The sequence below is a fragment of the Mobula hypostoma genome, chromosome 15 (assembly GCF_963921235.1).
Source record: "Mobula hypostoma chromosome 15, sMobHyp1.1, whole genome shotgun sequence".
In the NCBI taxonomy this organism is placed as follows: domain Eukaryota; kingdom Metazoa; phylum Chordata; class Chondrichthyes; order Myliobatiformes; family Myliobatidae; genus Mobula; species Mobula hypostoma.
The window spans coordinates 5,772,979-5,800,369 of NC_086111.1; the positions used below are offsets into that span (position 1 = coordinate 5,772,979).

The 27,391-nt window shown below is 41.1% G+C and overlaps 1 protein-coding gene across 2 annotated transcripts; it reads left to right on the plus strand.

Moving 5' to 3' along the window:
* The first annotated feature begins 231 nt into the window (after window positions 1-231).
* LOC134357047 (ankyrin repeat and SOCS box protein 11-like) lies at window positions 232-25,061 on the plus strand. 2 transcript variants are annotated; one of them, XM_063068361.1, is made up of 6 exons: window positions 232-305; window positions 1,928-2,061; window positions 3,893-4,083; window positions 5,605-5,798; window positions 9,071-9,199; window positions 24,305-25,061. In XM_063068361.1, the coding sequence occupies exons 3-6, from the start codon at window positions 3,903-3,905 to the stop codon at window positions 24,542-24,544; spliced, it is 744 nt and encodes a 247-aa protein (XP_062924431.1). In that variant the 5' UTR covers window positions 232-305; window positions 1,928-2,061; window positions 3,893-3,902; the 3' UTR covers window positions 24,545-25,061. The 2 variants fall into 2 exon arrangements, with proteins under 2 accessions (XP_062924431.1, XP_062924432.1); XM_063068362.1 differs by having other exon boundaries at window positions 235-289.
* Window positions 25,062-27,391: the final 2,330 nt, after the last annotated feature.

Consider the following 27,391-nt stretch of genomic DNA (forward strand, 5'->3'; position numbering starts at 1 on the left):
GCGTTAGGATGCGGGCCTGATTCCATTCTGTATTACTCTACGATGAACGTACTGTGGTCAAAAGGGCCTATACCTCTGCTCCACTCAAATAAACAACCCAAATAAAAACTATTACTCGAAGGGGAGACTTTGGGATGCTCGGGGGCATGGGCTTGTGTGTGTCGGGGACGCGCACGCACTCAGCGAGGCTCTGCGTGTGGTTTTGGGTACGCGCATTCGCCCTCGCAGGAAGTCAAAGTGAAGAGCAGGACGGCGTTCAGCACCGCGGAGAGCGGCGTGGCCCAGCGACGTGAGTCCGGTAACAGGTAAAAGTGAGCGTAGGGGGGTTGGCAGACGGGGCCTGGCTCCGATCATAGATTCTGACTTTGATAGGCGGCGGGATGTTCGCCAGCCCCGCACACGCCGATGGGGAAGCGGGGGCTGGTTTGCGAGCTGAGCTCACGGCGTTAATGCGGCAGTTCCTGGCGTTTGCACCCTGCAAAATTCGGCAACTGACATCTCCTCGTCCCGCATGCACCCCCCACTCCCTCATTTTATCGGTGTCTACTCAATTAGTTTATATTTCGGGAGGATCTAGCGGTCCTAATTCATGTCTAAAGAGCTACAGGAATAGGGGAAATAAACAGCCCGCAGGGGAAACCCAGCGGGTCAGGCAGCATCCATGGAGGCAATGGGGCAACGAAGGGTGCTGGATTTCAAAATGTCACTAGAAATTTGACACGTTTGGCCTCCCCCTACCTGGAGTAAGCGAGCACCGTCAAAAACTAACCCTTAAATGTAGATGTACCTCTTGGAAGATCCCGGAACATAGAAACCCAGTCGCTAGTGCTCTTACAGATTATGTGAAAACTCAAAAACTAAGCACTTTTATTAGGGAAAAGATGCTTAACGTTATTCTGCAACCCCAGGCCTGGCTTGCTTGGCAATGATAGGACCATGCAGGTTGTCTGCTCAATTCCTGGGCAGTGGTGGTCAATGTCAGCCAGGGTGGGAGGTAATTGGTTATTGGTATATTATCACAAGCACTGAGGTACAGTTAAGAAAGCTTTTCCTTGCCTGCCAACCAGTCAGTCATTCTATACGTAAGTTCACTGAGGTAACACAAAAATCAAGTGCAGAATATAATGCTATAGCTTCATAGAAACTGTAGTACAGGTGAACAAAGAGCCACAATAAGGTAAATTGAGAAACTCATCTTTGGTACTGTATATAAGAGATCAGTTCAAAAGTCTTACCGAATGCAGATGTGTCAGTAGCAGCTTGCCGGAGCCCTCTGTCCTGGGCTGTTCTTTCACGTTTCTCCAGCTACATGGTATATCCTTCCTCTCCTAGGAATAAGGTCTTTCGAGCTCTGTTGGTGTTTCTGTATCACTGTGTTTTTACACGCCCAACCCTCCTCTTTTCACAGCCAGGCTGATAACAGCAAACTAGAAATTGTCCTTGAAACTGGTGGTCTGTGCTCTCAAGCCTTTGTGTGGGATCTCATCAATCAGCTTTCACCTCTCTATCTCAAAGGGAGAAATTATTCTTTTTGCCCTCTACTAGTCATCCCCAGAAATCGCAAGGCACAACTGGACAAATCATTAAGGGACTGGGTCAGGGTGACAGCAAGACTCCAAAAGTCGAATATACCACGTCACTTGCAGCACATGTGCATCATGGCGGCTTGAGTACAGGTAGTAGAGTCAAAATTATTGTGATGTCACCTGAAGATATTGGCAAAAGAAAAAAATGGAAGAATTTTTTTCTTTTTAGTAAAGATAGGATTTATCTTGTAAAATGAAAATGTTTCAATATTAAAATCTTCAATATCCAAGGACTTTGTTTTTTAACTGTACGTCCTTTGACGGTCACAGGAATTTAGTAACTAGCTATGAATGTAAGAACTTGCACTTTAAGCCTTTTAAATGCATTTCTTGCATTACAGTATATGAATCGTATTGCAGTCTGGTCTTCAATTGCCCAGGAACAACTTACCCAATGGAGGGCAAAGTTATGATTGTTCCTCCATGAACCAATTACATTATTGTGAAAACGCTGAAGGAGGATTACTGCTGATAGGTATGCTTTTCATTCATCATGGTAAACCTTTGATTAATATTCTCATTTCCAAATTTTGGTAAGAATACAGTACTTTAGAATCTTCATGCAGGACCAATAATTCAAACAGAAGCTCATAAAAATGATGTCAAACTTGGTTGTGTTCTCCACAAGGACCTTTGCGCAACAGCACAATAGAGGTCAGTTCAAGAGGATTTGATTTGACAGTCCTCTATCAATGTTCAAGCACATCAGTTTTAAAATGGAGAAATATGCCCTCAGACTTTCTGATACGTTCACCATAAATTGAAGAAGGAAGTCAGGAAGAAGGCAAATTTACTCTGAACCTTTGCATATTGGGCTGTGCTGTGTCATAATTTTCTTTGAAGCTGCATAATGAAATATGCCAATGCAGTATTAGATGGAGAATGAATATGGTAGGTGAGCTTGAGTTGTATGGGGCACCTTAAATTCAGTGAAACTGAAGCTAGCTATTGCTCCCAATCCTATTAACAAATTTAACATAGATTGTTATTGTGGGTAAAATACAGAAGCAGAAGGCATCTAAGTTTTTTGAAAGGCAATGGATGAATATTTAAAGAAGCTTGAAAAGATAAAGGGAGGAAGACAATAGAAATAAATTCAACCCAGATACAGAAATCCAGCACAGGTGTTGATAGATCAAGTGACAATCTATGTGTAATTTGTGTAATGTGCGATTTGGTGGTGCTTTGATTTTGCAGCTAGAGTCGTCAGTGTAGACCATCTGAAACTTCACTACAGGAAGAATATGGCAGCATTAGAGAGGGTGCAGAAAAGTACAAGGATGTTGCCCATACTGGAGAGTTATAAATGAGAGACTGTCTTGCCTTGTTGGTTTTCTTTGAAACAACTGAGACTGCAATGTAATTTCAAGTTCCTGGGTATGAGTGAAATTCTATAAATGTACCATGGAAAGCATTCTGACAAGCTGTGTCACTGTCTGTTATGGGGGGGGGGGGGGGAAGGGAGCTACTGCACAGGATCAAAAGAAGCTACAAAATGTTGTAAAATTAGTCAGCTCAATATTGGGTACTAGCCTCCATAGTACCCAAGACATCTTCAAGGCATGGAGCCTCAGAAAGGCAACATCCATTATTAAGGTCTCCCATCCCCCAGGGCCTGCCCTCTTCTCATTGTTACAGTCAGGAAGCAGGTACAGAAGCCTAAGGGCACACACTCAGCAATTCAGGAACAGCTTCTTCCCCTCTGCCATCCGATTCCTGAATGGACATTGGGTCCATGAACACATCCTCACTTTTTAAGAATATATATTATTTCTGTTTTTGCACTATTTTTAATCTAGTCAATATGCATACATAAACTTACTGTAATTTATTTATTTTTCTTTCTATATTATGTATTCATATCTTGCCACTAAGTTAACAAATTTCACGACACATGCCGAAGATAATAAACCTGATTCTAGTGTAATTATGGCATTTTAAGTAGTGAGAATGAGAGAGGGTACATAGACAGGAGCTATTTTCTTCAGCTGAGAAGTGAATAAATAGCCTACCTGCTATCAAGGACATACTGTATATAGAGAAAGCTGCCAGAAAAGGGCCAGTAACATCATGAAGGATCCCACCCACCCTGCTCACGGACAGTTTGTCCCACTCCCATTAGAGAGGAGGCTAGACAGCATCCATGCCAGGACCACCAGACACAAAGCAGTAACTTTCCCCAAGCAGTGAATGAGCAATGAATGAGCTTTTGTTTTAATGTTGTGGAAATGGTGGGTTTGTTTTTGACAGGCGTGTTATTATTGTTCATGTTCTACAATGCCCAGTGCCTTTTTATCCCCTTGCAGTAGTACTACAATGGGATTTCGTATTAGCTCCATGTCTGGGACAGAACTGAAAAGCACCAGATTTCAGACGGGTGCAGAGGAGGAAAGACAGTATCGCACAGCACCCAATTACAACTATAAATGGACTGATCTACACTGTGAGGCAAGCCGAGGCAACCTTGAAAAGCTTGAAGCCTTGCTCCGTGTTGCAGGTACAACAGGCCAGCTTGTTCAATTTTATGAGATCAACTAGAGATGACCATAGGACCAGTGGTGGGACACTGTCCTCTAAACTTTGGAGTCAACGGTATCATGTATTTGCATTGCATTGTAATGCATAAAACAAACCAGGCTGCTGTATAAAGAAAATAAAGACATCAAGCAATAGGGGAGGAGTTAAGAGGAATAACTAAAAACACGGTCAAATTGATGAGGCTTTTGAAGGTGAAGGGAAGGTACAAGAGTAAAGGGAAGGTGTTTCCAAGAATGCAACGAAGATGCTTGCCATTGAGGGTAGCGAGGGTGGACAAGGAACAAAGATGTGCAGGAGGCATTAAGTGCACTTGGACTGGAGAAGATTCAAGGTGGCACAGTGACATAGCAGTTAGAGTAACGTTATTAACAACACTGCAACCTGGATTCAATTCTGCCCATGTCTGTAGGGAATTTGTGTACTGTCCCGTGATTGTGTGGGATTCAATTCTGCCCATGTCTGTAGGGAATTTGTGTACTGTCCCGTGATTGTGTGGGATTCAATTCTGCCCACGTCTGTAGGGAATTTGTGTACTGTCCCGTGATTGTGTGGGATTCAAGTCTGCCCATGTCTGTAGGGAATTTGTGTACTGTCCCGTGATTGTGTGGGATTCAAGTCTGCCCACATCTGTAGGGAATTTGTGTACTGTCCTGTGATTGTATACTTCAGTTTCCTCCCACTTTCCAAAGAGTTATTGGTCACCCGGGTGTAATTGAGAAGTGTGGTCCTCGTTGGGCTAGAAGGGCCTGTTACCACGCTGGGTCTCTAAAAAAAATCTTGAAGATTGTAGAAGTAGACTACTGCATAATTATGGAGGAATTAGTCCATGGGGAGTGTAATCGCTAACTACAGAGTGGTCAATAGAAGTTGGAAAGGAAGAGAAAATGGCTGCCTTGAGATTGTAATGCCTTAGAAATAGAAGAATAGGCAAGCTTGAATGATGATGCTGGAGCAGTCAAATCTGCAGATTACAGAAGTGTAACCATTATGTAGTGTAGACAGAGCAATCTATCTTGAAAATTAATATTAGAATTGTACTGAGCATTAAGGTTGCATACATCCTAAATAGGGAGCTGGGAAAGTGTCTGGGCTACAGCAGTAGAAGACCACTGGAAATACCAAATAAAGTGGCCACTGAGTGTACAGTGCAGCAGAAACTGGTTCTTTCACCCTTGGAATATAACCCCGGTTTTGGTGTAGTTAGTGAAGTTTGTGTTACACTTTCAGTATTTAGCTTTTAAATAAATGCAGAGACTTCCCAGTACAATTTAGAGTTTACCGATAAATACTTCTCGATGCTGGGCTTAGCAGGACAGAGCACAGATTTTTTTTTGCAGTGATAATTGTCCTTATTTGTACATTAGCAAGATAACAAAATGTATATAATTACATGGAAAAGCTTTGAGGCATGATAAAATACTTCTGATGTGTTAAGTACCACACTTTGATGTCACCCTTTGATCTTGGTGTGCTCTTTCAGGTGAGCAGCAGATCAATAAGAAGGATTACTATGGCAAGAGCCCCCTCTACTGGGCTGCCTATAAAGGGCAGCGAGCTTGCATCGAGTTACTACTGGAATATGGTGCAGATGCCAACAGTCAGTGCAAGCATGGGGCGACGCCTCTCCACGCAGTAATTGGGCTCTTTCCTGACTGTGCTCTGCTGCTGATACAGGTCTGTGCTGTGACATGGCATTGATCATGACATCTTACTCATTCCATAACAACACTGGATAATCACCAGTGCCCAATAGCAAAATGCGAGATTGTTTAATGTCATTGCCTGTACACAACTGTAAAGAACAAAATAGTTGTTACTCCAGATACAACGCAGCACAAAAAAACACACAAAAAATAAAGAACACAATAAATATAAATACATAAGATAGCTTATAGACATTGATTGTATGTTCATAAAGTGACACAAGCTGACTGACAGAAAATAATAAAGTAGTGATGGAGTTAGGGTGTGAAGGTGTTGATCAGCCTTGCTGCTTGAGGTAAGTAGGTGCTTTTGAGTCTGGTGCTCCTGGTGTGGGTGCTCTGTAGCCTCCTTCGCTGATGGGAGTGGGACAAACAGTCCATGAGCAAGGTGGGTGGGATCCTTCATGATGTTACTGGCCCTTTTCTGTATACTGTAAATGACCTTGATGTTGGGGAGGCTGATGCCCACTGGGGAATATCAGAACGCACCTGAGAATGGTAACACTGAGCTGCGAATACATGGTTTGTATTTTCTTCAGGAGGCTTTTAGATAGGAATATTAATATTCAAGGAATTGGAGGGATATGAATCATGTGCAGATTGAATTGAGATAGTTCAATTTAGCATCTTGTTTGACAGAGACACTGTGGGCCAAAGGGCCCATTCCTGAGCTGTACTGTCCTGTGTTCTGTATCCAACAGAATTCTACAGGTAAATGTAGTTCTGTCCAGCAATAAATGTATGACTCTGAGGAGACATCAGCCAGAGAGGATGAAGGGCAGCCAGTGCAGGTCACACCCGAGTAATGAAGACTATTTCTACAGACATCCTTGAGTCGATTATGTCTCTAAGTCAAAAAATGTACAAAGATGATTTAATATGGTAACCATACCTCCACCACATTGTAATATCAGCTCCAAGAGCACGTAAGAGTTAACAACAAACATTTACTGAATGCCGAGAGACAGATTAAAATAGTTCTACTGGTTGTAGGATTGAACATATGTACTGTGTGTACACTGGATTTTTAAATATGTGAAATGGGTGTCCACAAGTTGAGTATTTGTAACCAGAGGTGGTCTAAAGATGTGAAATGCTTGGATTTCCAAAAAGCTTTAGACAAGATACTAAGCATAGGAGCTAAGAGCTTGTAGTATTGGGATGAATATATCAGTAGGGTAGAGAATTGGCTAAATAGCTGAAAACAGTGAGTAGAGAACAGAGTTTTCGGGGTGACATCCTATATCCAGTGACCTTCATAAATCAGAGTACAGGAGTTGAGTGTTATGTTGAAGCTTCTTTAGATGCTGGTAAAGCCAAAAAAGGAGTATTATGTCCAGATCTGGTCACCTACCTACAAAAAAAGTTATCAATGAGATTGAAAGAGTACAGAGAAAATTTACATTGATGTTCCTAATCAACAAACCTCAGATAGTCAGGATGCAGAACTGGTCCTCTGTCCCTGTCATCCTCTCAGGACTGTGTGCCGAGCCCGTGGCTGTACCCTCTGCCAAACACGCGAGTACTCACATCGCCAGGTTCGCTGGTGGCATGCAGTCGCGGGGCTCGTGAGCAACAACAGTGAGACGGCCGACAGAGAGGAGATGGAAGAGCTCGAGCCCCTGGTGCCAGGCGAATAACCTCTTCCTCAATGTCAACAAGACAAAGGAGTTGGTTATCAACTTCAGGAGAATTCATACCATTCATACCCACCTTTACACCAGTGCCACATCAGCTTCTCCTGGGAGTTCACATCTTGCACACAATTTCTCATGGTCCCAGGACACATCCTACACCATCGAGAAAGCTCACCACTGCCTCTACTTTCTGAGGAGGCTGAAGAGGGCTGGACTTTGTACATCCATACTCACTTTATTCTACAAATGCACAGTAGGGAGCATCCTAACAGGCAGCATCACTGCCCGGTATGGAGTCTGCACTGTGACGGTTGGGAAGGCTCTGTAGCAGGTAATCAAAATTGCTCAATGCATCACTGGCACCAGCCTGGCCAACATAGAGATATATACAGAAATATGCTGAAAAGGGGCCAGTAAACAGCATGAAGCATCCCTCCTAACCTACTCAAGGACTGTTCATCCCATTCCCATCAGGGAGGAGACTGTAACATCCACGCTAGGACCATCAGACTCAAAAACAATAACTTTCCCCAAGCAGTAAGGCTGATTAACACCTCCACCCACTAACCCAGCTCGCCACACCCCCAACTTCCACTACTTTATCATTCTTGTCAGCAAACTTGTGTACAGATCCTCCTGTGCCTAGCATCATTTTATGGACATACAATCAATCTATGTACATAAGCTACCTTATGTATTTATATTTATTGTGTGGTTTTACTACTATTCTGTTTTTGTGCTGCATCAGATTCGACGTAACAATTATTTTGTTCTGCTTTACAGTTGTGTACTTGAAATGACATTAAGCTCAGACCTGAGTGTCTGAGTTTTGGGGAAAAGTTGACACGGTCAGGGCTGTATTCCCTGGAGTGCAGGTGAATGATGAGAAAGTTGGTAGAGGTACAGTATTCAGAATTCTGTGTAGAGAACAAATTTTTCAAAGTAACATCCTATACCCAGTGGTGTGCTATGAGGAGTTATTTATGATATAGGTTAACCATATAGGGAAAGGAAGGAAATGTAGAGTAGATAACTTTTCAGAGTACAGTATACAAAAGTAGGGGAAGCGTGGGTGCCAGGCTGAAAGGATACAAATAATCAGGCGCTGAATTGAGTTAGCAGTTCTTCCTGACAATTGGAGTAAATTTTATTAAATTTAGCCACCTGTTCTGTTGCAGAAAATCTATGTTGGTGTGCTGGTATAGACCCACTGGTAAAACATGAGCTGGTGCTCTGAATAGTGCATGTCTTATGCAGTTCATTTTATTGTTGAAAAGCAAATATGCAGCTCACTATGAGAAAAGAAATGAGAAGGGGAAGGTCCACAGGCTGTTCTCCATCACCCTGTAGCTGATGACTGTAGAACTGTGGAAGCTTAACTCTCAAGATCTGTGCCAAGAGTCTTAGTTGGGGATGATGTACAGTTGCATTGACTATCAAAGCAAATGTGAAATATTTCACAGAAAATTAATTGTGAATGAATCTCCTTCCTTCTCATCTTTCATCATATTATTCTATTCTTGGTGTTTCTGAAAGAATACTTGGAAAATAAGTTGTAGTTATAGGTCTGAAGTCAAGATTTGCTGCCCTCTCTTTTGCATTTCAGAATGGAGCAGATGTAGATCTTCCTGACAACTGGGGAGTGACACCGATGTACCTGGCTGCCTGCAGTGGACAGCTTGACTGTTTGCGGCTTCTTGTTCTATCTGGAGCAAAAATCACCTATAGGAATAAGGTATGGGTAAAACAGAAGCACTGAAACACGAGCAACTTAAGACAATGGGGTAGATATTAACTTTGAGCAACATGGTAGAATGGTTGATGACAGCCCAGCTTATAACTATTTTCAGTGAGACCATAGGACATGAGAGCAGAATTAGGCCATTCGATCCATTGAGTCTGCTTTGTCATTCAATCATGGCTGATTTATTATCCCTCCCAACCCCATTCTCCTGTCTTCTCCCTGTAATCTTTGACAACCTAGCTAAACAAGAACCTGTCAACCTTTAAATATACCGAATGACTTGGCCTCCACGGCTGTTCATAGCAATGGATTCCACGGACTCACCACCCACTGGCTAAAGAAATTCTTCCACATCCCTGTTCTAAGGGAACATCCTTGTATTCTGAGGCAGTGTCTTCTGGTCCTAAACTCCACTACGACAAGAAACAACTCCAAATCCACTCTAACTAGACCTTTCAATATTCGATAAGTTTCACTGGGATTCCCCCCTCATTTTTTAAAATTTCAATGAGTATAGGTCCAGGGACATCAAGCACTCCTTAAATGTTAACCCTTTCATTCCCAGAATAATTCACGCAGTGGCAGCGCCAGAGATTTTTTCTTGCTGGTGCTATGGAGGGGCTGAATGATTCAGTGATGGTGCTGAGGGGTACACTGTATGGTAATATGTATTCGCAAGGCCAGACGCGTGGCATTCAAAAGTCAGTTTCAAGCATTATGTGCCTACTATAAATGCCTCTGTGGATTCACAAGCAACAGCAATTAGAGCTGACAGTGTGGCTGGGGTGAAAATAAATGATATTGAAAGTTTAAGCAAATCCGCTGATAGAAAGGTTGTGAGTGGTGGTAAAAGTCTTCTGAGGTGTATATATTTCAATGCTAGGAGTATTGCAGGGAAGGCGGATGAGTTGAGGGCGTGGATTGACACGTGAAATTATGATGTTGTAGCAATTAGTGAAACTTGGCTACAGGAGGGGCAGGACTGGCAGCTTAATATTCCAGGGTTCCGATGTTTCAGATGTGATCGAGGCAGAGGAGTGAAAGGTGGGGGAGTAGCATTGCTTATTAAGGAAAATATTACAGCAGTGCTCAGGCAGGACAGATTAGAGGGCTTGTCTACTGAGTCCTTATGGGTGGAGCTGAGAAACAGGAAAGGTATGGCCACATTAGTGGGATTGTATTACAGACCACCCAATAGTCAACGAGACTTGGAAGAGCAAATCTGCAGAGAGATAGCAGGCAACTGCAGGAAACATGAAGTTGTGGTGGTAGGGGATTTTAATTTTCCATACATTGATTGGGACTCCCATACTGTTAGGGGTCTAGATGGTTTAGAGTTTGTAAAATGTGTTCAGGAAAGTTTTCTAAATCAGTATATAGAGGGACCAACTAGAGGGAATGCAATATTGGATCTCCTGTTAGGAAACGAATTAGGGCAAGTGACGGAAGTCTGTGTAGGGGAGCACTTTGGTTCCAGTGATCATAACGCCATTAGTTTCAATTTGATCATGGACAAGGATAGATCTGGTCCTAGGGTTGAGGTTCTGAACTGGAAGAAGGCCAAATTTGAAGAAATGAGAAAGGATCTAAAAAGCGCGGATTGGGACAGGTTGTTCTCTGACAAAGATGTGATTGGTAGGTGGGAAGCCTTCAAAGGGGAAATTTTGAGAGTGCAGAGTTTGTATGTTCCTGTCAGGATTAAAGGCAAATTAAATAGGAATAAGGAACCTTGGTTCTCAAGGGATATTGCAACTCTGATAAAGAAGAAGAGGGAGTTGTATGAAATGTATAGGAAACAGGGGGTAAATCAAGTGCTTGAGGAGTATAAGAAGTGCAAGAAAATACTTAAGAAAGAAATCAGGAGGGCAAAAGGAAGACATGAGGTTGCCTTGGCAGTCAAAGTGAAGGATAATCCAAAGAGCTTTTACAAGTATATTAAGAGCAAAAGGATTGTAAGGGATAAAATTGGTCCTCTTGAAGATCAGAGTGGTCGGCTTTGTGCGGAACCAAAGGAAATGGGGGAGATCTTAAATAGGTTTTTTGCATCTGTATTTACTAAGGAAGCTGGCATGAAATCTATGGAATTGAGGGAATCAAGTAGTGAGACCATGGAAACTGTACAGATTGAAAAGGAGGAGGTGTTCGCTGTCTTGAGGAAAATTAAAGTGGATAAATCCCCGGGACCTGACAGAGTGTTCCCTTGGACCTTGAAGGAGACTAGTGTTGAAATTGTGGGGGCCCTGGCATAAATATTTAAAATGTCGCTGTCTACGGGTGAAGTGCCGGAGGATTGGAGAGTGGCTCATGTTGTTCCGTTGTTTAAAAAAGGATTGAAAAGTAATCCGGGAAATTATAGGCCGGTGAGTTTAACGTCAGTAGTAGGTAAGTTATTGGAGGGAGTACTAAGAGACAGAATCTACAAGCATTTGGATAGACAGGGACTTATTAGGGAGAGTCAACATGGCTTGGTGCGTGGTAGGTCATGTTTGACCAATCTATTGGAGTTTTTCGAGGAGGTTACCAGGAAAGTGGATGAAGGGAAGGCAGTGGATATTGTCTACATGGACTTCAGTAAGGCCTTTGACAAGGTCCCACATGGGAGGTTAGTTAGGAAAATTCAGTCGCTAGGTATACATGGAGAGGTGGTAAATTGGATTGGACATTGGCTCGATGGAAGAAGCCAGAGAGTGGTGGTAGAGAATTGCTTCTCCGAGTGGAGGCCTGTGACTAGTGCTGTGCCACAGGGATCAGTGCTGGGTCCATTGTTATTTGTCATCTATATCAATGATCTGGATGATAATGTGGTAAATTGGATCAGCAAGTTTGCTGATGATACAAAGATTGGAGGTGTAGTAGACAGTGAGGAAGGTTTTCAGAGCCTGCAGAGGGACTTGGACCAGCTGGAAAAATGGGCTGAAAAATGGCAGATGGAGTTTAATACTGACAAGTGTGAGGTATTGCACGTTGGAAGGACAAACCAAGGTAGAACATACAGGGTTAATGGTAAGGCACTGAGGAGTGCAGTGGAACAGAGGGATCTGGGAATACAGATACAAAATTCCCTAAAAGTGTCGTCACAGGTAGATAGGGTCGTAAAGAGAGCTGTTGGTACATTGGCCTTTATTAATCGAAGTATTGAGTATAAGAGCTGGAATGTTATGATGAGGTTGTATAAGGCATTGGTGAGGCCGAATCTGGAGTATTGTGTTCAGTTTTGGTCATCAAATTACAGGAAGGATATAAATAAGGTTGAAAGAGTGCAGAGAAGGTTTACAAGGATGTTGCCGGGACTTGAGAAACTCAGTTACAGAAAAAGGTTGAATAGGTTAGGACTTTATTCCCTGGAGCGTAGAAGAATGAGGGGAGATTTGATAGAGGTATATAAAATTATGATGGGTATAGATAGAGTGAATGCAAGCAGGCTTTTTCCACTGAGGCAAGGGGAGAAAAAAACCAGAGGACATGGGTTAAGGGTGAGGGGGGGAAAGTTTAAAGGGAACATTGGGGGGGCTTCTTCACAGAGAGTGGTGGGAGTATGGAATGAGCTGCCAGACGAAGTGGTAAATGCGGGTTCTTTTTTAACATTTAAGAATAAATTGGACAGATACATGGATGGGAGGTGTATGGATGGGAGGTGTATGGAGGGATACGGTCCGTGTGCAGGTCAGTGGGACTAGGCAGAAAATGGTTCGGCACAGCCAAGAAGGGCCAAAGGGCCTGTTTCTGTGCTGTAGTTTCTATGGTTTCTTTGGTAATAAATATAATATAGAAGTGAACTGTGACAGTGTCAACAGCTCAGAGACAACCCGGGCTACACAGAGCATAAACAAACAAACCAACAGAGCATCCGACCCCCAGCACACAACGTACCAATCCCGCAATCAGCGTTAAATGCGTGCTTTTCAACACAATGTCCACTGCTATTCACATTACATAGACAGACAATGCCAAAAGATACACCATTATTAAAGTCAAATAAGGCAAACAACAGATGCAAGGCTTTACCAGGAGTTGGACAAATCGTACTCTGACCATGCAATACCTCAATTAATTCGGCTACTGAATTTAAAACAAAAATCAACAGAATCACCGCTTGGAAGTCTAAGTAAAACCAGTAGGCTTAATAGCAATAAATGTAATAGTTTAGGTTTTGCAGGAAACATAAGGACTATGGGGTATCCACCACAAAATAATAATAATAATCAGCATTGGTCTTGGCCCAAATTTTTAAAAAATCAACTGCACTCACCATTGATGTTTTCAGAGAAACACAATCCGTCTGTTGTTGTGATTGGTGGTGAAAGCATCAATGATTTTCTGGATTTCAAGTGCTTTGGTCCTCCTGCTGTTTATGGCCAACAGTGCCAAGTTGCTGTTCCGAGCATTCTGAGGCAAGAGAAACTCCGTTTGCATGAGGAAGATGTCACAGGTAGAGTCAGTGATATGCAGATTAGTTTGTATAAATCTATAAATGCATTGCGGTAGGGTCTTATTGGAGCTAGAAATTCCACTGTGTCATTCACTGTCTGTCCTTGCTAGAGACTCAACCACAGCTCTCATATACTCACGATTTTCTTGGACAATATTTGCATGTCCTTTGTCAAGCATATTTCCCAATCTTGAACCGTCTTGTTGTCTCAATCTGAATTCGGCCCATGCCTCCATAGCAAATTTATGAGCTACACTTACATGGTGGGTTTTGAAAGCTGTTGTAGCTTTCCGCCAGTTGCGGTAACCGGTGACAGTGAAGGTAGACTCAGAATGGAACCCATGTCCTCCACACGGGAAATACCTGCATGCGAAACAGAACGTAGTATCTTTCATCATCGAATATTCCAGCCAGTCAAACCAGCCACGAATAAAACTCCTTTGCTGATTGCCAAACTGTTGCGAGCAGTGAAGGGTACTTTTTCATTGCTGGCCGACGGGGTCTTTCCTCAGGCTACTGGCTAACATCGCTAACAGTATTCCCACTAGCACTAACAGCAGCTTCATCCATGTTCTCTTCCAAATCCCGCTCCATTTCTTGTTCCTCTACTTCACCCTCACAATCCTTCCATGAACTGCGTCGTCCTCATCCCCACTTACTCCTTTCTGCATGTCACTTTCAATTAAGACAGGCTCAGGCTGAGACACCACTGATTCCTCTGGATGAGGTCATTTTCTCACTAAAAATCAATCCATTTATCACGCCGCCAAAATAATGCACGTGCCAGGCCCACGCTAGCTTGTAAAAGCATAATGTGTGTGCGTGTGGCATCCGTTAGTTTTGCGAGACCATGGATCTGCACCTGGATGTATACTATCAATCTCTCATGTGAATGAGAGTGACTGACATCGCCACCTTAAGTGATCTTAGATCAGCTTAACTGATCTGAGGATAGCAACGGCAAGACATTGACAACGAACGAATAAGCAGAAGTGTAGAGTGGATCTGGCAGTTTATAACTTTATTGCTGCGTGGGTGCTATGGTAATTGGGGGCGCTGTTTCACGAGATCATCTGGAGAAACAAGCTGTATTCAAAACTATACGGAAGAAGCAAAGCAGCTGCAGCTTGTATGTGAAATTTCGGTTAATTTCTTGGTGGTGCTACGCTGGTGCAATTGCAATTTCTGCTGGGGCTATAGCACCAGCTAGCACCACCTTAGCACCGCCCCTGAATTCGCGTGAGCCTCAACTGGATCCTCTCCAATATCAGCACATCTTCTCTTAGATAAGTGACCCCAAAACTGCTCACAATACTCCAATACCTTATAAAGCCTCAGTATTGCAGCCTTGCTTTTATATTCTAGTCCTCTTGAAATAAATGCTAATTTTGCATTTGCCTTCCTTGAATTCAATGCTAATTCCACAATTTAATAATTACATATTATAGCATAATTTAATGTTATAATATTATGTATTATAATTTAATGCAATAATATGTTATAATTTAATATTATAGTATTCAGTATTATAAATACAGTCATTCTGTAGTTTAGCTCAGACATAGCTATTTAAGCCAATTCATACTAAATGTTCATGAAATTTAAGAAGTATGATTGTTACTTGATTTTCTTCATTAAAATGTAGACTTAGTTACCATCCCTGGTCATCTGCTGCTGTAACACACCCATTTTGAGGTCTAAATGAATTATACATTCAGGGCTGCTGTGTTGTAACAGTTACTGTCACCTTCCTGTCAGTTTGAACCAGTCTGGCCATTCTCCTCTAATCTCTCTCATTAACAATGTGTTTTCACCCACAGAACTGCCACTCACTAGAGGTTTTGTTTTTGTTTTTCACACAACTCTAGAGACCGTTGTGTATGTAAATCCCAGGAGATCAGCAGTTTCTGTCAATATTTTTATTAATATTATATAAATTACATAAATACAAATACAAAATTCATAAGGATACAGGTAATATGAATTGCATTACATTTAAATCACAGTAATAGGATCACAGTATCCCATATTCCAAATCAATCATGTAGAAAAAAAGATTGAATTATGAAATGAAATAAAATAAAATAATTGTACCCCACTACCAAAATGAGCTGGTTGGTTAAAAAAAAAGAAGAAAAAAATACCTTACTATATAATATTGTAATAATAATGGCTCAGATCCATACTTTAATAACAGTTCAAAGATTATGAAAATAACTCAGAAAGGGTCCCCATAACATTAGAAAGTCATGTTTAGAATCAGAAATCGAACAACGAATCTTCTCTAGATCAAGGCACAACATAACATCAGATCGCCATTGAACATGGGTGGGCGGGGCGGCCTCCTTCCACTTGAGCAAGATCGCTCTCCTGGCCATAAGAGACATAAAGACCAATACCCGCAAATTAGGTGGCTTCAGTTTTGTAGCACTATCCTCAACAATACTGAACATGGCAGTCACAGGATTGGGCTTAAAACTAACATTGAAAAGTACTGCAAAAGTTTGAAATACATCTTTTCAAAATTTTTCAATGCTTGGACATGTCCAAAACACATGAATTAGTGTGGCTGCTCCATTAGTACATCTATCATAGTAAGGGGAAATGTCTGCATAGAAACGAGAGAGTTTGTCTTTAGACATATGAACTCTGTGTACCACTTTGAATTGTAATAAAGAATGTCGAGCACATAATGATGAAGAATTAATCAATTTTAAAATAATCTTCCAGCTCTCTTCAGATATGAAAATCTGTAAATCCTTTTCCCAGTCTCCGTTAATTTTATCTGAAGAGGCCTTTTTCAGTCCCAACAGCAGACCACAAATGTAAGATATTGAACCGTTGTCAAAGGGGTTCAGATTATCTGGACTTGTAGGAAATGTATGCAATTGAGATCTTAAAAAATCTTTAATCTTTAAGTATCGAAAAAAATGGGTATTGGAAAGATTAAATTTCATTGAAAGTTGCACAAAAGAAGAGAGATTCCCTTCATCAAACAAATCCTGAAATCATTTAATACCAAATCTATCCCATTCTTTAAAATATAATTCAGTTAAAAATGGTTTGAAAAAACAATTAGAAAAGATGGGACTCGAGAGGGAGAATCTCAATAAACCAAAATGTTTTCTAAACTGTAACCAAATCCTCAAAGAATGTTTGACCACCACATTGTCAGTTAGTTTATTTAAAGATAAAGGAAGCGAGGATCCAAGTAAAGAAATAATGGAAAATTTCATAACAGAGTTGACTTCCAAAGAAACCCATATAGAGCAATTCTCATGGTTAATGTAATATATCCAGAATGTAATATTTCTTATATTAACTGCCCAATAACATAACCTAAAATTGGGTGAGGCAAAGCCTCCATTCTGTTTGGTTTTTTGAAAGTGAGCTTTATTTATATGGGGTCAATTCATTCTTCCATATATAGGAAGAAAGAATTGAATCCAGAGTCAAAAAAAGATTTAGGAATAAAATCAGGCACAGCTTGAAAAAGGTATATAAATTTAGGTAAGATATTCATTTTAATAGAATTAATTCGGCCAATCAGTGATAAAGAGAGAGGCGACCAATTAGAAAGTGTTTTTTTTAACATAATTCATTAAAGTTAAAAAAACTTCCTTAAATAAATCTTTATAATTCTTAGTAATTGTTACTCCTAAATACGTAAATTGTTTTCTTAAAATATTAAAGGGAAGGTTAATATCAATTGGTATTAAATTGTTTAAAGGAAACAGTTCACTCTTACGTAAATTTAATTTATATCCTGAGAACTGACTAAAATTAGTCAGTAAACGGAACATAAATGGTAAGGAGGTTGTAACATTAGATATAAAAAGCAATAAGTCATAAGCATAGAGCGACACTTTATGGATAGTACCTCTCCTTAAAATACCAGTAATCTCTTTAGACTCTCGAAAAGCAATTGCTAAGGGTCCTAATACCAAATCAAAAAGCAGAGGGCTCAAAGGACAACCTTGTCTAGTTCCACACTGGAGATTAAAGCGTTTAGAATTCTGAAGATTAATAAGAACCTGAGCGGAGGGAGATAAATAAAGTAATTTAATCCAATGAATAAAATTAGGTCCAAAATTAAATTTTTCTAAGGATGTAAAGAGATAATTCCATTCAACTCTGTCAAAGGCCTTCTCCGCATCCAAAGATATCACACATTCTGATATCTCCTTAGATGGAGAATGCATGACATTTAACAAACACCGTATGTTAAAATGGGAATATCGATTTTTAATACATCCTGTCTGATCATCCAAAACTATAGAAGATATTATATTTTCAAGTCTGCGAGCCAACACTTTAGATAAGATTTTAGTATCAAAATTGAGTAAAGAGGTAGGTCTATACGAAGAACATTCAGTAGGATTCTTATTCTTTTTGAGAATAAGCGAAATGGAGGCTTTGTAAAAAGACTGCGGTAATCTTCCTACCATAAAGGAATCTGTGAGGGTAGAACATAAGTGTGGTATAAGCAAGCAGGAAAAAGCCTTATAAAACTCTCCAGATAATCCATCGGGTCCTGAGGATTTTCCAGAATGCAATTCTCGAATAGCCTGAGCAATTTCCTCCTGGGAAATGGGTTGATCCAATTGCCTACGATCATCTTTCGAAAGATTAGGAATATTTAAATGATCTAAAAAAATTATTTATTGCAATATTATCATTAACAGAGTCAGAACTATACACTTTGAAATAAAATTCCCTAGAAATGTCATTAATTTCAAAGTGGTCAGTTGTCACGTTCCCATTAATTTTACGTATTTCTTTAATTTGCCGCTTGGCTGTAAGTGATTTCAATTGATTAGCCAGTAGCTTACCAGTTTTATCTCCGTGAATATAAAATTGACTTCTATCTTTTAAAAGCTGGCTTTCAATTGGATACGTTAAAAGAAGATCATATTTAGTTTTGGTTTCAATACATCTCTTATATGTTTCAGGATCAGGTACTGAAGCGTATTTATGGTCCAGTTGTTTTAACTGATTAGTTAGTTCATTTCTCTCTTTGTTAACTTTTTTAATGATGTTTGCACTATAAGAGATAACTTGACCCTGGATATATGCTTTAAAAGTATCCCATATATTAAGACTAGATGTCTCTTCCAATGTATTTTCTTCAAAAAAAAGAGTTACTTACAAAAGACAATGTGAGGAGTCTGAGGAACAGGCCAACATTCACCTGTCCAAATTCAGGAAGGTGCAGCATGAACTGGAGGAAGCCGAGGAATGTGCTGACATTGCAGAGTCTCAAGTCAACAAACTTAGATCTAAAACCCGGGACATTACTATGAAGAGCGCTGAAGAGTAGATGACAGCCTGAAACGTTCCAGAGAAGAAATCCTCAAAATGTGTATTTCTTTGTAATATAGTTTTATAAATGTAGTAATATCAACAGAAGTAAACGTACAACACAAAAAAAAGAGTAATTTGATTCTCCATAAATTTTTAAAAGTCCTCATTGGATAACAGAGTTAAATTAAATCACCAAAATCTACTCAAAGGGATAGGACCAGGGAGATATAAAGAGAGAAGTACAGGAGAGTGGTCAGAAATAGCAATCTCTTTATATTCGATCAATTGAACCAATGGAATCATTTGACTGTCGATAAAAAAATAATCAATCCTGGTATGAGAATGATGGACATGAGAGAAAAAAGAATACTCCCTGTCCGTCAGATGAAGAAAACTCCAAGCATCAACTATACCACATTTAGTTAGAAAGGATTGGATAAACAAAGTTGATTTATTAAGTGTGGCTGGTTTGACAAGTGAGCGATCTAATACTGGATATAACCAGCAGTTAAAATCTCCTCCCATCACAAGAGAGTAAGTACACAAATCTGGCAAAAACGAAAATAGACATTCAAAAAATCCTGGATTGTCTATGTTGGGGGCATATACATTAGCAAAAACAATCAATTTACTGTCTAAACTCCCTGATACAATAACAAATTGACCATTAGGATCCAAAACAACTTTATGCTGAACAAAGGAAACTGTATTATCTACAAAAATCGAAACTCCATGTGATTTTGCATTAAACAAAGAATGGAATTGCATATCCTTCCACTGAGTAAAAAAACAGCTGCGTATGTGCGTTTCTAGTAAGAAAATAATGGGTGCTTTTAATTTTTTAATATAAGCAAACACTTTGTTCCATTTAATGGGGTGATTCAGCCCTTTCACATTCAAACTAAATAAGTTAACACTTTCAAATCTCTTACTAGCTCTTCTTTCAGTTAGTCCTGACGAAAGGTCTCGGCCCAAAACGTTGACTGTACCTCTTCCTAGAGATGCTGCCTGGCCTGCTGTGTTCACCAGCAACTTTTATGTGTGTTGTTTGAAATTCCAGCATCTGCAGATTTCCTTGTGTTTGCAAAGTTAATATTTCAAACCATTTTAAATACAAATCATCATGTAATTAAAAGATCTGGCCATAGGTTATTAAAACTAGAAAGCAAACCATAAGGTAAAGTTGTCAAACAGGCAATCATATAATCAACCCAACACAGCTCCCAGAGAGAAATAGGCCCTAGTACCTCCCCCACCCAAAGCTAGAAAGCTGACCAATAGACAGTCAGCGAGCTAACAACTAAGTTCCCTCCCCAAAAAATCCTGTTGACAGAAACTCTGGTCCTTCAAGGTTAAATATGTTCCTACCAAGAAACAACATAAAAAGAAAAATAACTCAGTATTCGAAAATATAAAAGGATCAGTTTAAACAAATTCAAAGAAAGCTATATTAAAATAAAGCCTCAAAAAGGGATATAATAAAAAAGTAGCAAAAAATAACAAAAGACAATATATGAACAATCAAAATGTAAGCTTATTGAAACCTTATTTCAAATTCATATTAACAGAAGAAAAAATTGATCAAATAAGAAATATAACAGTTTTAGACTTCATCCTTCAGAAACTCTTTTGCGTCTTCAGCTGACTTTATTCTTTCTCGCAATCCATTCTTCAAAACAATATTCAGATGGGCGGGAAACCGAAGGGATAGTTTAAATCCTTTGTTATAAAGTTCCGACATAACTTCCTTATATTTCATATGATCAGCCATAACTTGAGGCGAATAGCCCTCCACAAATCTGACCTTGTAACCATGGAAACCGATCATTCCTTGTCGACGGGTATGGCGAATTAAAAGGTCCTTAATACAAAATTCATGAAAACTTAGAATGACCGACCTGGGTCTCGCTGCCGACAACAATGGCTTCAAAGTCGGCAAGCGATATGCTCGATCGAGCTTCGGCTCAGAAGTGAATAGAACAGGGAATATCTGCTTCCGAAAGTTTGCAAAGAACTTCGTAGGGTCAGCGCCTTCAATTGATTCTTAAAGACCCAGAATTCGCAAGTTATTTCTCCTACTTCTATTTCTAGACTGGTAATCCTTTTCATCATTTTTTCATTGGATAAGTATAACTCTTTGCAGAGTTTAAATGTATTTCCGAGATCTTCTTCAAGTATCACCAGCTTTGCAGTATTTTCCTGAATTCGGGTCTCATGCTTAGTTAGAGTTTGTTGGATTGTATCCGACTTGTCATTAAGTCGTTGAAACTCCTCGGAAAATTTCGATTTTTGCTGTTTAAGGAAGTCACTGATTGAATCCAAAGTGACTGGGGATTCACCTTCTGTTTCCCTTCCTTTTGCAGAAGCTTTTGTTCTTTTCCCAGCCATAGTAGATCAGTATTAAAGTATTATAATAAGATTTCAAAAAAAACTGGTAGGAGACAATAAAGTAATAGGGTAGGAGCAATCTAAAATAATGTTACTCCATCAGCTGCCAACAGGGCTCTAGTATTTCTGAGATACTCAAACCACCCTGTCTGGGTCAATCATTCCAAGGTCAAGTCACTTAGATCACATTTCTTTCCCATTCTGATGTTTGGTCTGAGACGCTTGACCATGTCCTCATGCTTTTATGCGCTGAGTTGCTGCCAGACGACGGCCTGATTAGATAGTTGCATTAACACGCAGGTGTATTGGTGTTCTAATAAAGTGGCCACTGAGTGTGTAGTAGTCATGTTAAGCATCTCGAGGCTAAAATTGAACTTACGTGAAAACTACTGGGTGAGTTTACTTATGCATTGACATATAGGCTCTTCCAGCACTTCGAGCCACACTGCCAGTTAACCATTATTTTAAACCTAGCCTAATCACGGAAAATTTACAATGACCAATTAACCTACGAACCAGTCTGTCTTTGACCTGTGGGAGGAAGCCAGAGCACCTGAAGAGAATTCACATATTCCATGGGGAGGACGTATAGACTCTTTAAAGATGACATCAGAGTTGAACTCTGAACTCCAATGCCCCAAGCTGTAGTAGCACCATGCTAACCTCTTTTTGCCTCTTTTTTAGTACTTTGCCTTTCTGATCTGATGGAGATGGGTAATGCTTGTGACCATGCTCTTTGTGACTATATGGTTCTGTGTAGGAGGGGTTGGGAGGTCAGCAATGAAATTTCTCCCATTTTTTCCCCACTTCTGGTTTTCAGTCATCATGGTTTGAGCTCAGCCCTGACCCTGACTGATGTTGAACAGGAAGAACTTGCCTTTTCGTAGTTCCTTTCATGACCCCGGGAACTCCCAAATAACTGTATATCCAAATTTAATACTTTCCATGTGTACTTGCATCATGTTGGAGATGTGGCAAATATTCTGCGCAAGACAATGCTCCAAAAGAAGGTAAGTGTTTCAGTGATATCGCCACATCATTTGGAAGTCAATAGTTTTGAATAAAGATGTTAATAATTAATTGTAAAGCTAGCATGGGAATGTGAGCACAGGTTCAAGTACAATTATGCACTCCTGAATTCAACCATTGTTCGTGGAGGAACTTGGCTGTCAGTCAAAAGTAGGATTGGTATTGGTCTAAGTGCTGGGAACATCAGGATCACATTCAGTTTATCGTCATTCAACCGTAGATAGATACTGCCAAATGAAATAACCGTCCTCCAGACCACGGTTCAAAAGATTATATATAACTTACACATGTCACACAAAGTAATATACCACTAGTAAATTAACAAATAATAAGGTTCTCAAAGAGGCGTATATATTTAATTAATATATTTTTAACTAGTATGTGCCAGAGCAGTGTGGCAGTTGGTTCTACAGGCTCACAGCTGAAGCAAGCCAGGGTCGATCCTAAGCTCTGGTGCTGTCTCTGAGAAGTTATCCCTGAAAACATGTGGGATCCTTCTGTGTTCAAGTTTCCTCCCACATCCTAAGGATGTGCTGGATGGCGGATTTTTCTGTAAATTGCTATAACTATAGGTGAGTGCAGCTTAATGTGAAAAAGAGTAAGGAGCTGGTGGTAGACCTGAGGAGAGCCAAGGTACCAGCGACCCTTGATTCCATCCAGGGGGTTAGTGTTACAAATCAGGATTACAAATACCTGGGGATACGAATTGACAATAAACTGGACTGGTCAAAGAACACTGAGGCTGTCTACAAGAAGGGTCAGAGCCATCTCTATTTCCTGAGGAGACTGAGGTCATTTAACATCTGCCGGACGATGCTGGGGATGTTCTATGAGTCTGTGGTGGCCAGTGCTATCACGTTTGCTGTTGTGTGCTGGGGCGGCAGGCTGAGGGTAGCAGACACCAACAGAATCAACAAACTGATTCGTAAGGCCAGTGATGTTGTGGGGATGGAACTGGACTCTCTGATTGTGGTGTCTGAAAAGAGGATGCTGTCCAAGTTGCATGCCATCATGGTCAATGTCTCCCATCCACTACATAATGTACTGGTTGGGCACAGGAGTACATTCAGCCAGAGACTCATTCCACCAAGATGCAACACAGAGCGTCATAGGAAGTCATTCCTGCCTGTGGCCATCAAACGTTACAACTCCTCCCTTGGAGGGTCAGACACCCTGAGCCAATAGGCTGGTCCTGGACTTAATTCCTGGCATAATATACATATTACTATTTAACTATTTATGGTTTTATTACTATTTAATTATTTATGTTGCAACTGTAAGGAAAAGCAATTTCCCCCGGGATCAATAAAGTATGACTATGACTATGGGAATGATAGGAGAATTGAGAGGGGTTGTGATGGAGAATCTGAGATTGCCATTAGTGTAGATCAGTGCCTAGTGGTTGGTGGAAATATTGTGGGCTGAAATTTCCATGCAATATGACTAAAATTAAATGCTCGACAGAGTTCTTTATATTTCCATTTTAAAGTTTTTTTAAAAATTCAAGCTATTAATGGATGGAGGGGTGGAACTACTAGTTCATTTTTTGATGGCCAGTTCAAATTGGAAAATTTTCAACTTGTGTTGTTATCACACTTTCAGAGGCCAGTCTCATATCAAATTGGGGGTTCCTAATTAAGATCAGGCCTACATGCAAGGAGAGAAAGAATACAATTAGAGAATAAACATTTTCAGACTGATGTCACGGAAATAAATGAAGTAGAATTTATTTTTATTAAACATAAAAGAATATTTTTGGTTTAGGTAGGACATAATCTATTTTAATAAATTGTAGCAATGTTACAGCAAAAGGAGAAATTTCAACTTAAATGATAATTTAACATTAAGTTGTCCAACTTGTTTGGAATGGCTGAATTTGTGAAAGTTTGCAGCTACTAAGATGCTTCTTGAAGCCAGTAACTGTTTGAAGTGTGTTATTATTTCAGAACACTGGCGAGGCCCCCAAGCAATTGGCTTCCAAGACCAGCTTCCTGTCCTGGATAGATGGATATCGGAAGAACCCACCATCACTGAAGCAAGCATGCAGGCTGAAAATCCGTGAGATTATTGGGTATCGGAGGCTGCATGCCATCAGAACATTTCACATCCCTCAGTCCCTGAAAAATTACCTTATGTTTAAGGACCTCACACTGGAAGATTCTACATCAGTACTTGGTTTTTTGTAACTACAGAAGCTCCCATTCTCAACATCCAGCGTTACGTTTCAGATACCCTGATGTCAGGATCTCTGACATTTAAAGTGCCTGTACACTGCTGCTTCAGCTCAGAGCTTGTGAGATTCCATCATAGCATGTTGCTGAGAAGGCCATGCTTTAATTACTTGATGGAATTTCTGTTTATTTGAATTATTCATCTAAAAGAACAGGCTGCTTTCGGCAGAAGAATGAACAACAAGCACTGTTAGTGCTTCTCGGAAAGAATAACTTGGGAAATCAGCAATGGATTTAAACACTGGAAATCAAAGTAAATCAAAGAGTTTCACCAACAGGAAATGAGACTGAACACTTGGAAAGACTTCCTGTCAGTGCAGATGAGCTCTTGGCTGGCCGACTCATTCCATTGTGGTGGGACAAACTGGATGATGTCAACGGTCTCTGCTGGGCAGCAAATGATGTCAACATGGATCTATTATTATGCTATTATTATTGTGTTTAATGTATTCTCTGATCACTTGCTTCTTGATTATATAGGAAAATTATTCTGCGACTTCTTAAGGCAGATGTGCTGTTTGAATTCTGCATCAATGTTCTCTGCACAGAGGGAACAAATCAGAGCGTGGGTAGGTGGGGAGTTTGTCTTTATCGTACACACAAGAGTACTTAAAGATTTCAAAGTACACTTCATTCATAAATATTCATGATGCAGAAATACAACTTACAGACACACAAGAGATTCTACAGATGCTGGAAATCTTCAACAACACAAATAATGCTCGTCATATTATGGGGACAGCCTAGAATATCCCTTTCTGACTGCCAGAAAGCAAAGACTAAAATTAGGGGAGCCTTTTCTGGTAGGCTGCTGGTGGACTGGTAGTGTTCTGTGGGCATTTGGCTGCTGGTTGGCTGGTAGCATTCTGTAGTGTTGACCGCTGGTGGACTGGTAGTGTTCTGTAGTGTCGGATGCTGGAGAACTGGTAGTGTTCGGTAGTGTCGGATGCTGGTGGACTGGTAGTGTTCGGTAGTGTTGGATGCTGTTGGACTGGTAGTGTTCTGTAGTGTTGGATGCTGGTAGACTCATAGTGTTCTGTAGGGATTAGATGCTGGTGTACTGGTTGTGCTCTGTTGGGGTCGGATGCTGGTGAACTGGTAGTGTTCTATCGTGTTGGATGCTGGTGGGCTGGTAGTGTTCTGCAGTTTGGATGCTGGTGGACTGGTTGTGTCTGTAGGGGTTGGATGCTGGTGGACTGGTAGTGTTCTATAGGGGTTGGCTGCTGGTGGACTGGTCGTATTCTGTAGGGATTGGATGTGGCTGGATGGTATCCTTCTGCAATGTTGGCTGCTGGTGGACTGGTAGTGTTCTGTAGTGTTGGATGCTGGTAGGCTGGTGGTGATCTGTAGTACTTGATGCTGGTGGATTGGTAGTGTTCTGTAGGGTTTAGCTGCTGGTAGACTGGTAGTCTTCTGTAGGGGTCAGATGCTGGTATACTGGTTGTGTTCTGTTAAGGTCATCTGCTGGTGGACTGGTAGTGTTCTGTAGTCTTGTATGCTGGTGGACTGGAAGTTTTCTGTAGGGGTTGGATGCTGGTGAACTGGTAGTGTACTGCAGGGGTTGGCTGCTGGTGGACTGGTATTGTTCTATAGGGGTTGGCTGCTGGTGGACTGGTCATATTCTGTAGGGATTGGATGTGGCTGGATGGTATCCTTCTGCAATGTTGGCTGCTGGTGGACTGGTAGTGTTCTGTAGTGTTGGATGCTGGTAGGCTGGTAGTGTTCTGTAGGTCGGATGCTGGTGAACTGGCTGTGTCTGTAGTGTTGGATGCTGGTGGACTGGTGGTGATCTGTAGTACTTGATGCTGGTGGATTGGTAGTGTTCTGTAGGGTTTAGATGCTGGTAGACTGGTAATCTTCTGTAGGGGTCAGATGCTGGTATACTGGTTGTGTTCTGTTAAGGTCGGATGCTGGTGGACTGGTAGTGTTCTGTAGTGTTGGACGCTGCTGGACTGGTAGTGTCCTGTCATGTTGGATGCTGGTGGACCGGTTGTGTTCTGTCGTGTTGGATGCTGGTGGACTGGTTGAATTCTGTAGTGTTGGATGCTGGTGGACTGATAATGTTACTGACAGGTTGAATACTGGTGGACTGGTAGTGCTCTGTTGTATGCTGGTGGACTATTAGTGTTCTGTATTATTGGATGCTGGGTACTGGTTGTGTTCTGTATGGGACAGATGTTGGTGGACTGGTAGTGTTCTTTAGTGTTGGATGCTGGGGACTGGTAATGATCTGTAGTGTTGGATGCTGGTGGACTGGTGGTGATCTGTAGTGCTGGATGCTGGTGGACTGGTGGTGATCTGTAGTGTTGGATGCTGGTTTACTGGTAGTGATCTGTCGTGTTGGATGCTGGTAGACTGCTAGTGGTTTGTACGGGTCAGATGCTGGTGTACTGGTACTGTTTTGTTGGAGTCGGATGCTGGTGGACTGGTGGTGATCTGCAGGGGTTGGATGCTGGTGGACTGGTGGAGATCTGCAGGGGTTGGATGCTGGTGGACTGGTGGAGATCTGCAGGGGTTGGATGCTGGTGGACTGGTGGAGATCTGCAGGGGTTGGATGCTGGGGAATTGGTGGTGTTCTGTAGGGGTTGGATGCTCGTAGACTAGTTGTGTTTTGTCGGGATTTGGCTGCTGGTGGACTGGAAATGTTCAGTAAGGGTTGGCTGCTGGTGGACTGGTGGTGGTGTTCTGTAGTTTTGAATGCTGGTGGACTGGAAGTGTTCTCTAGTGTCGGCTCTTAATGGACTCGTAGTGTTCCGTAGTGTTGGGTGCTTGGGGACTGGTAGTGATCTGTAGTGTTGGATG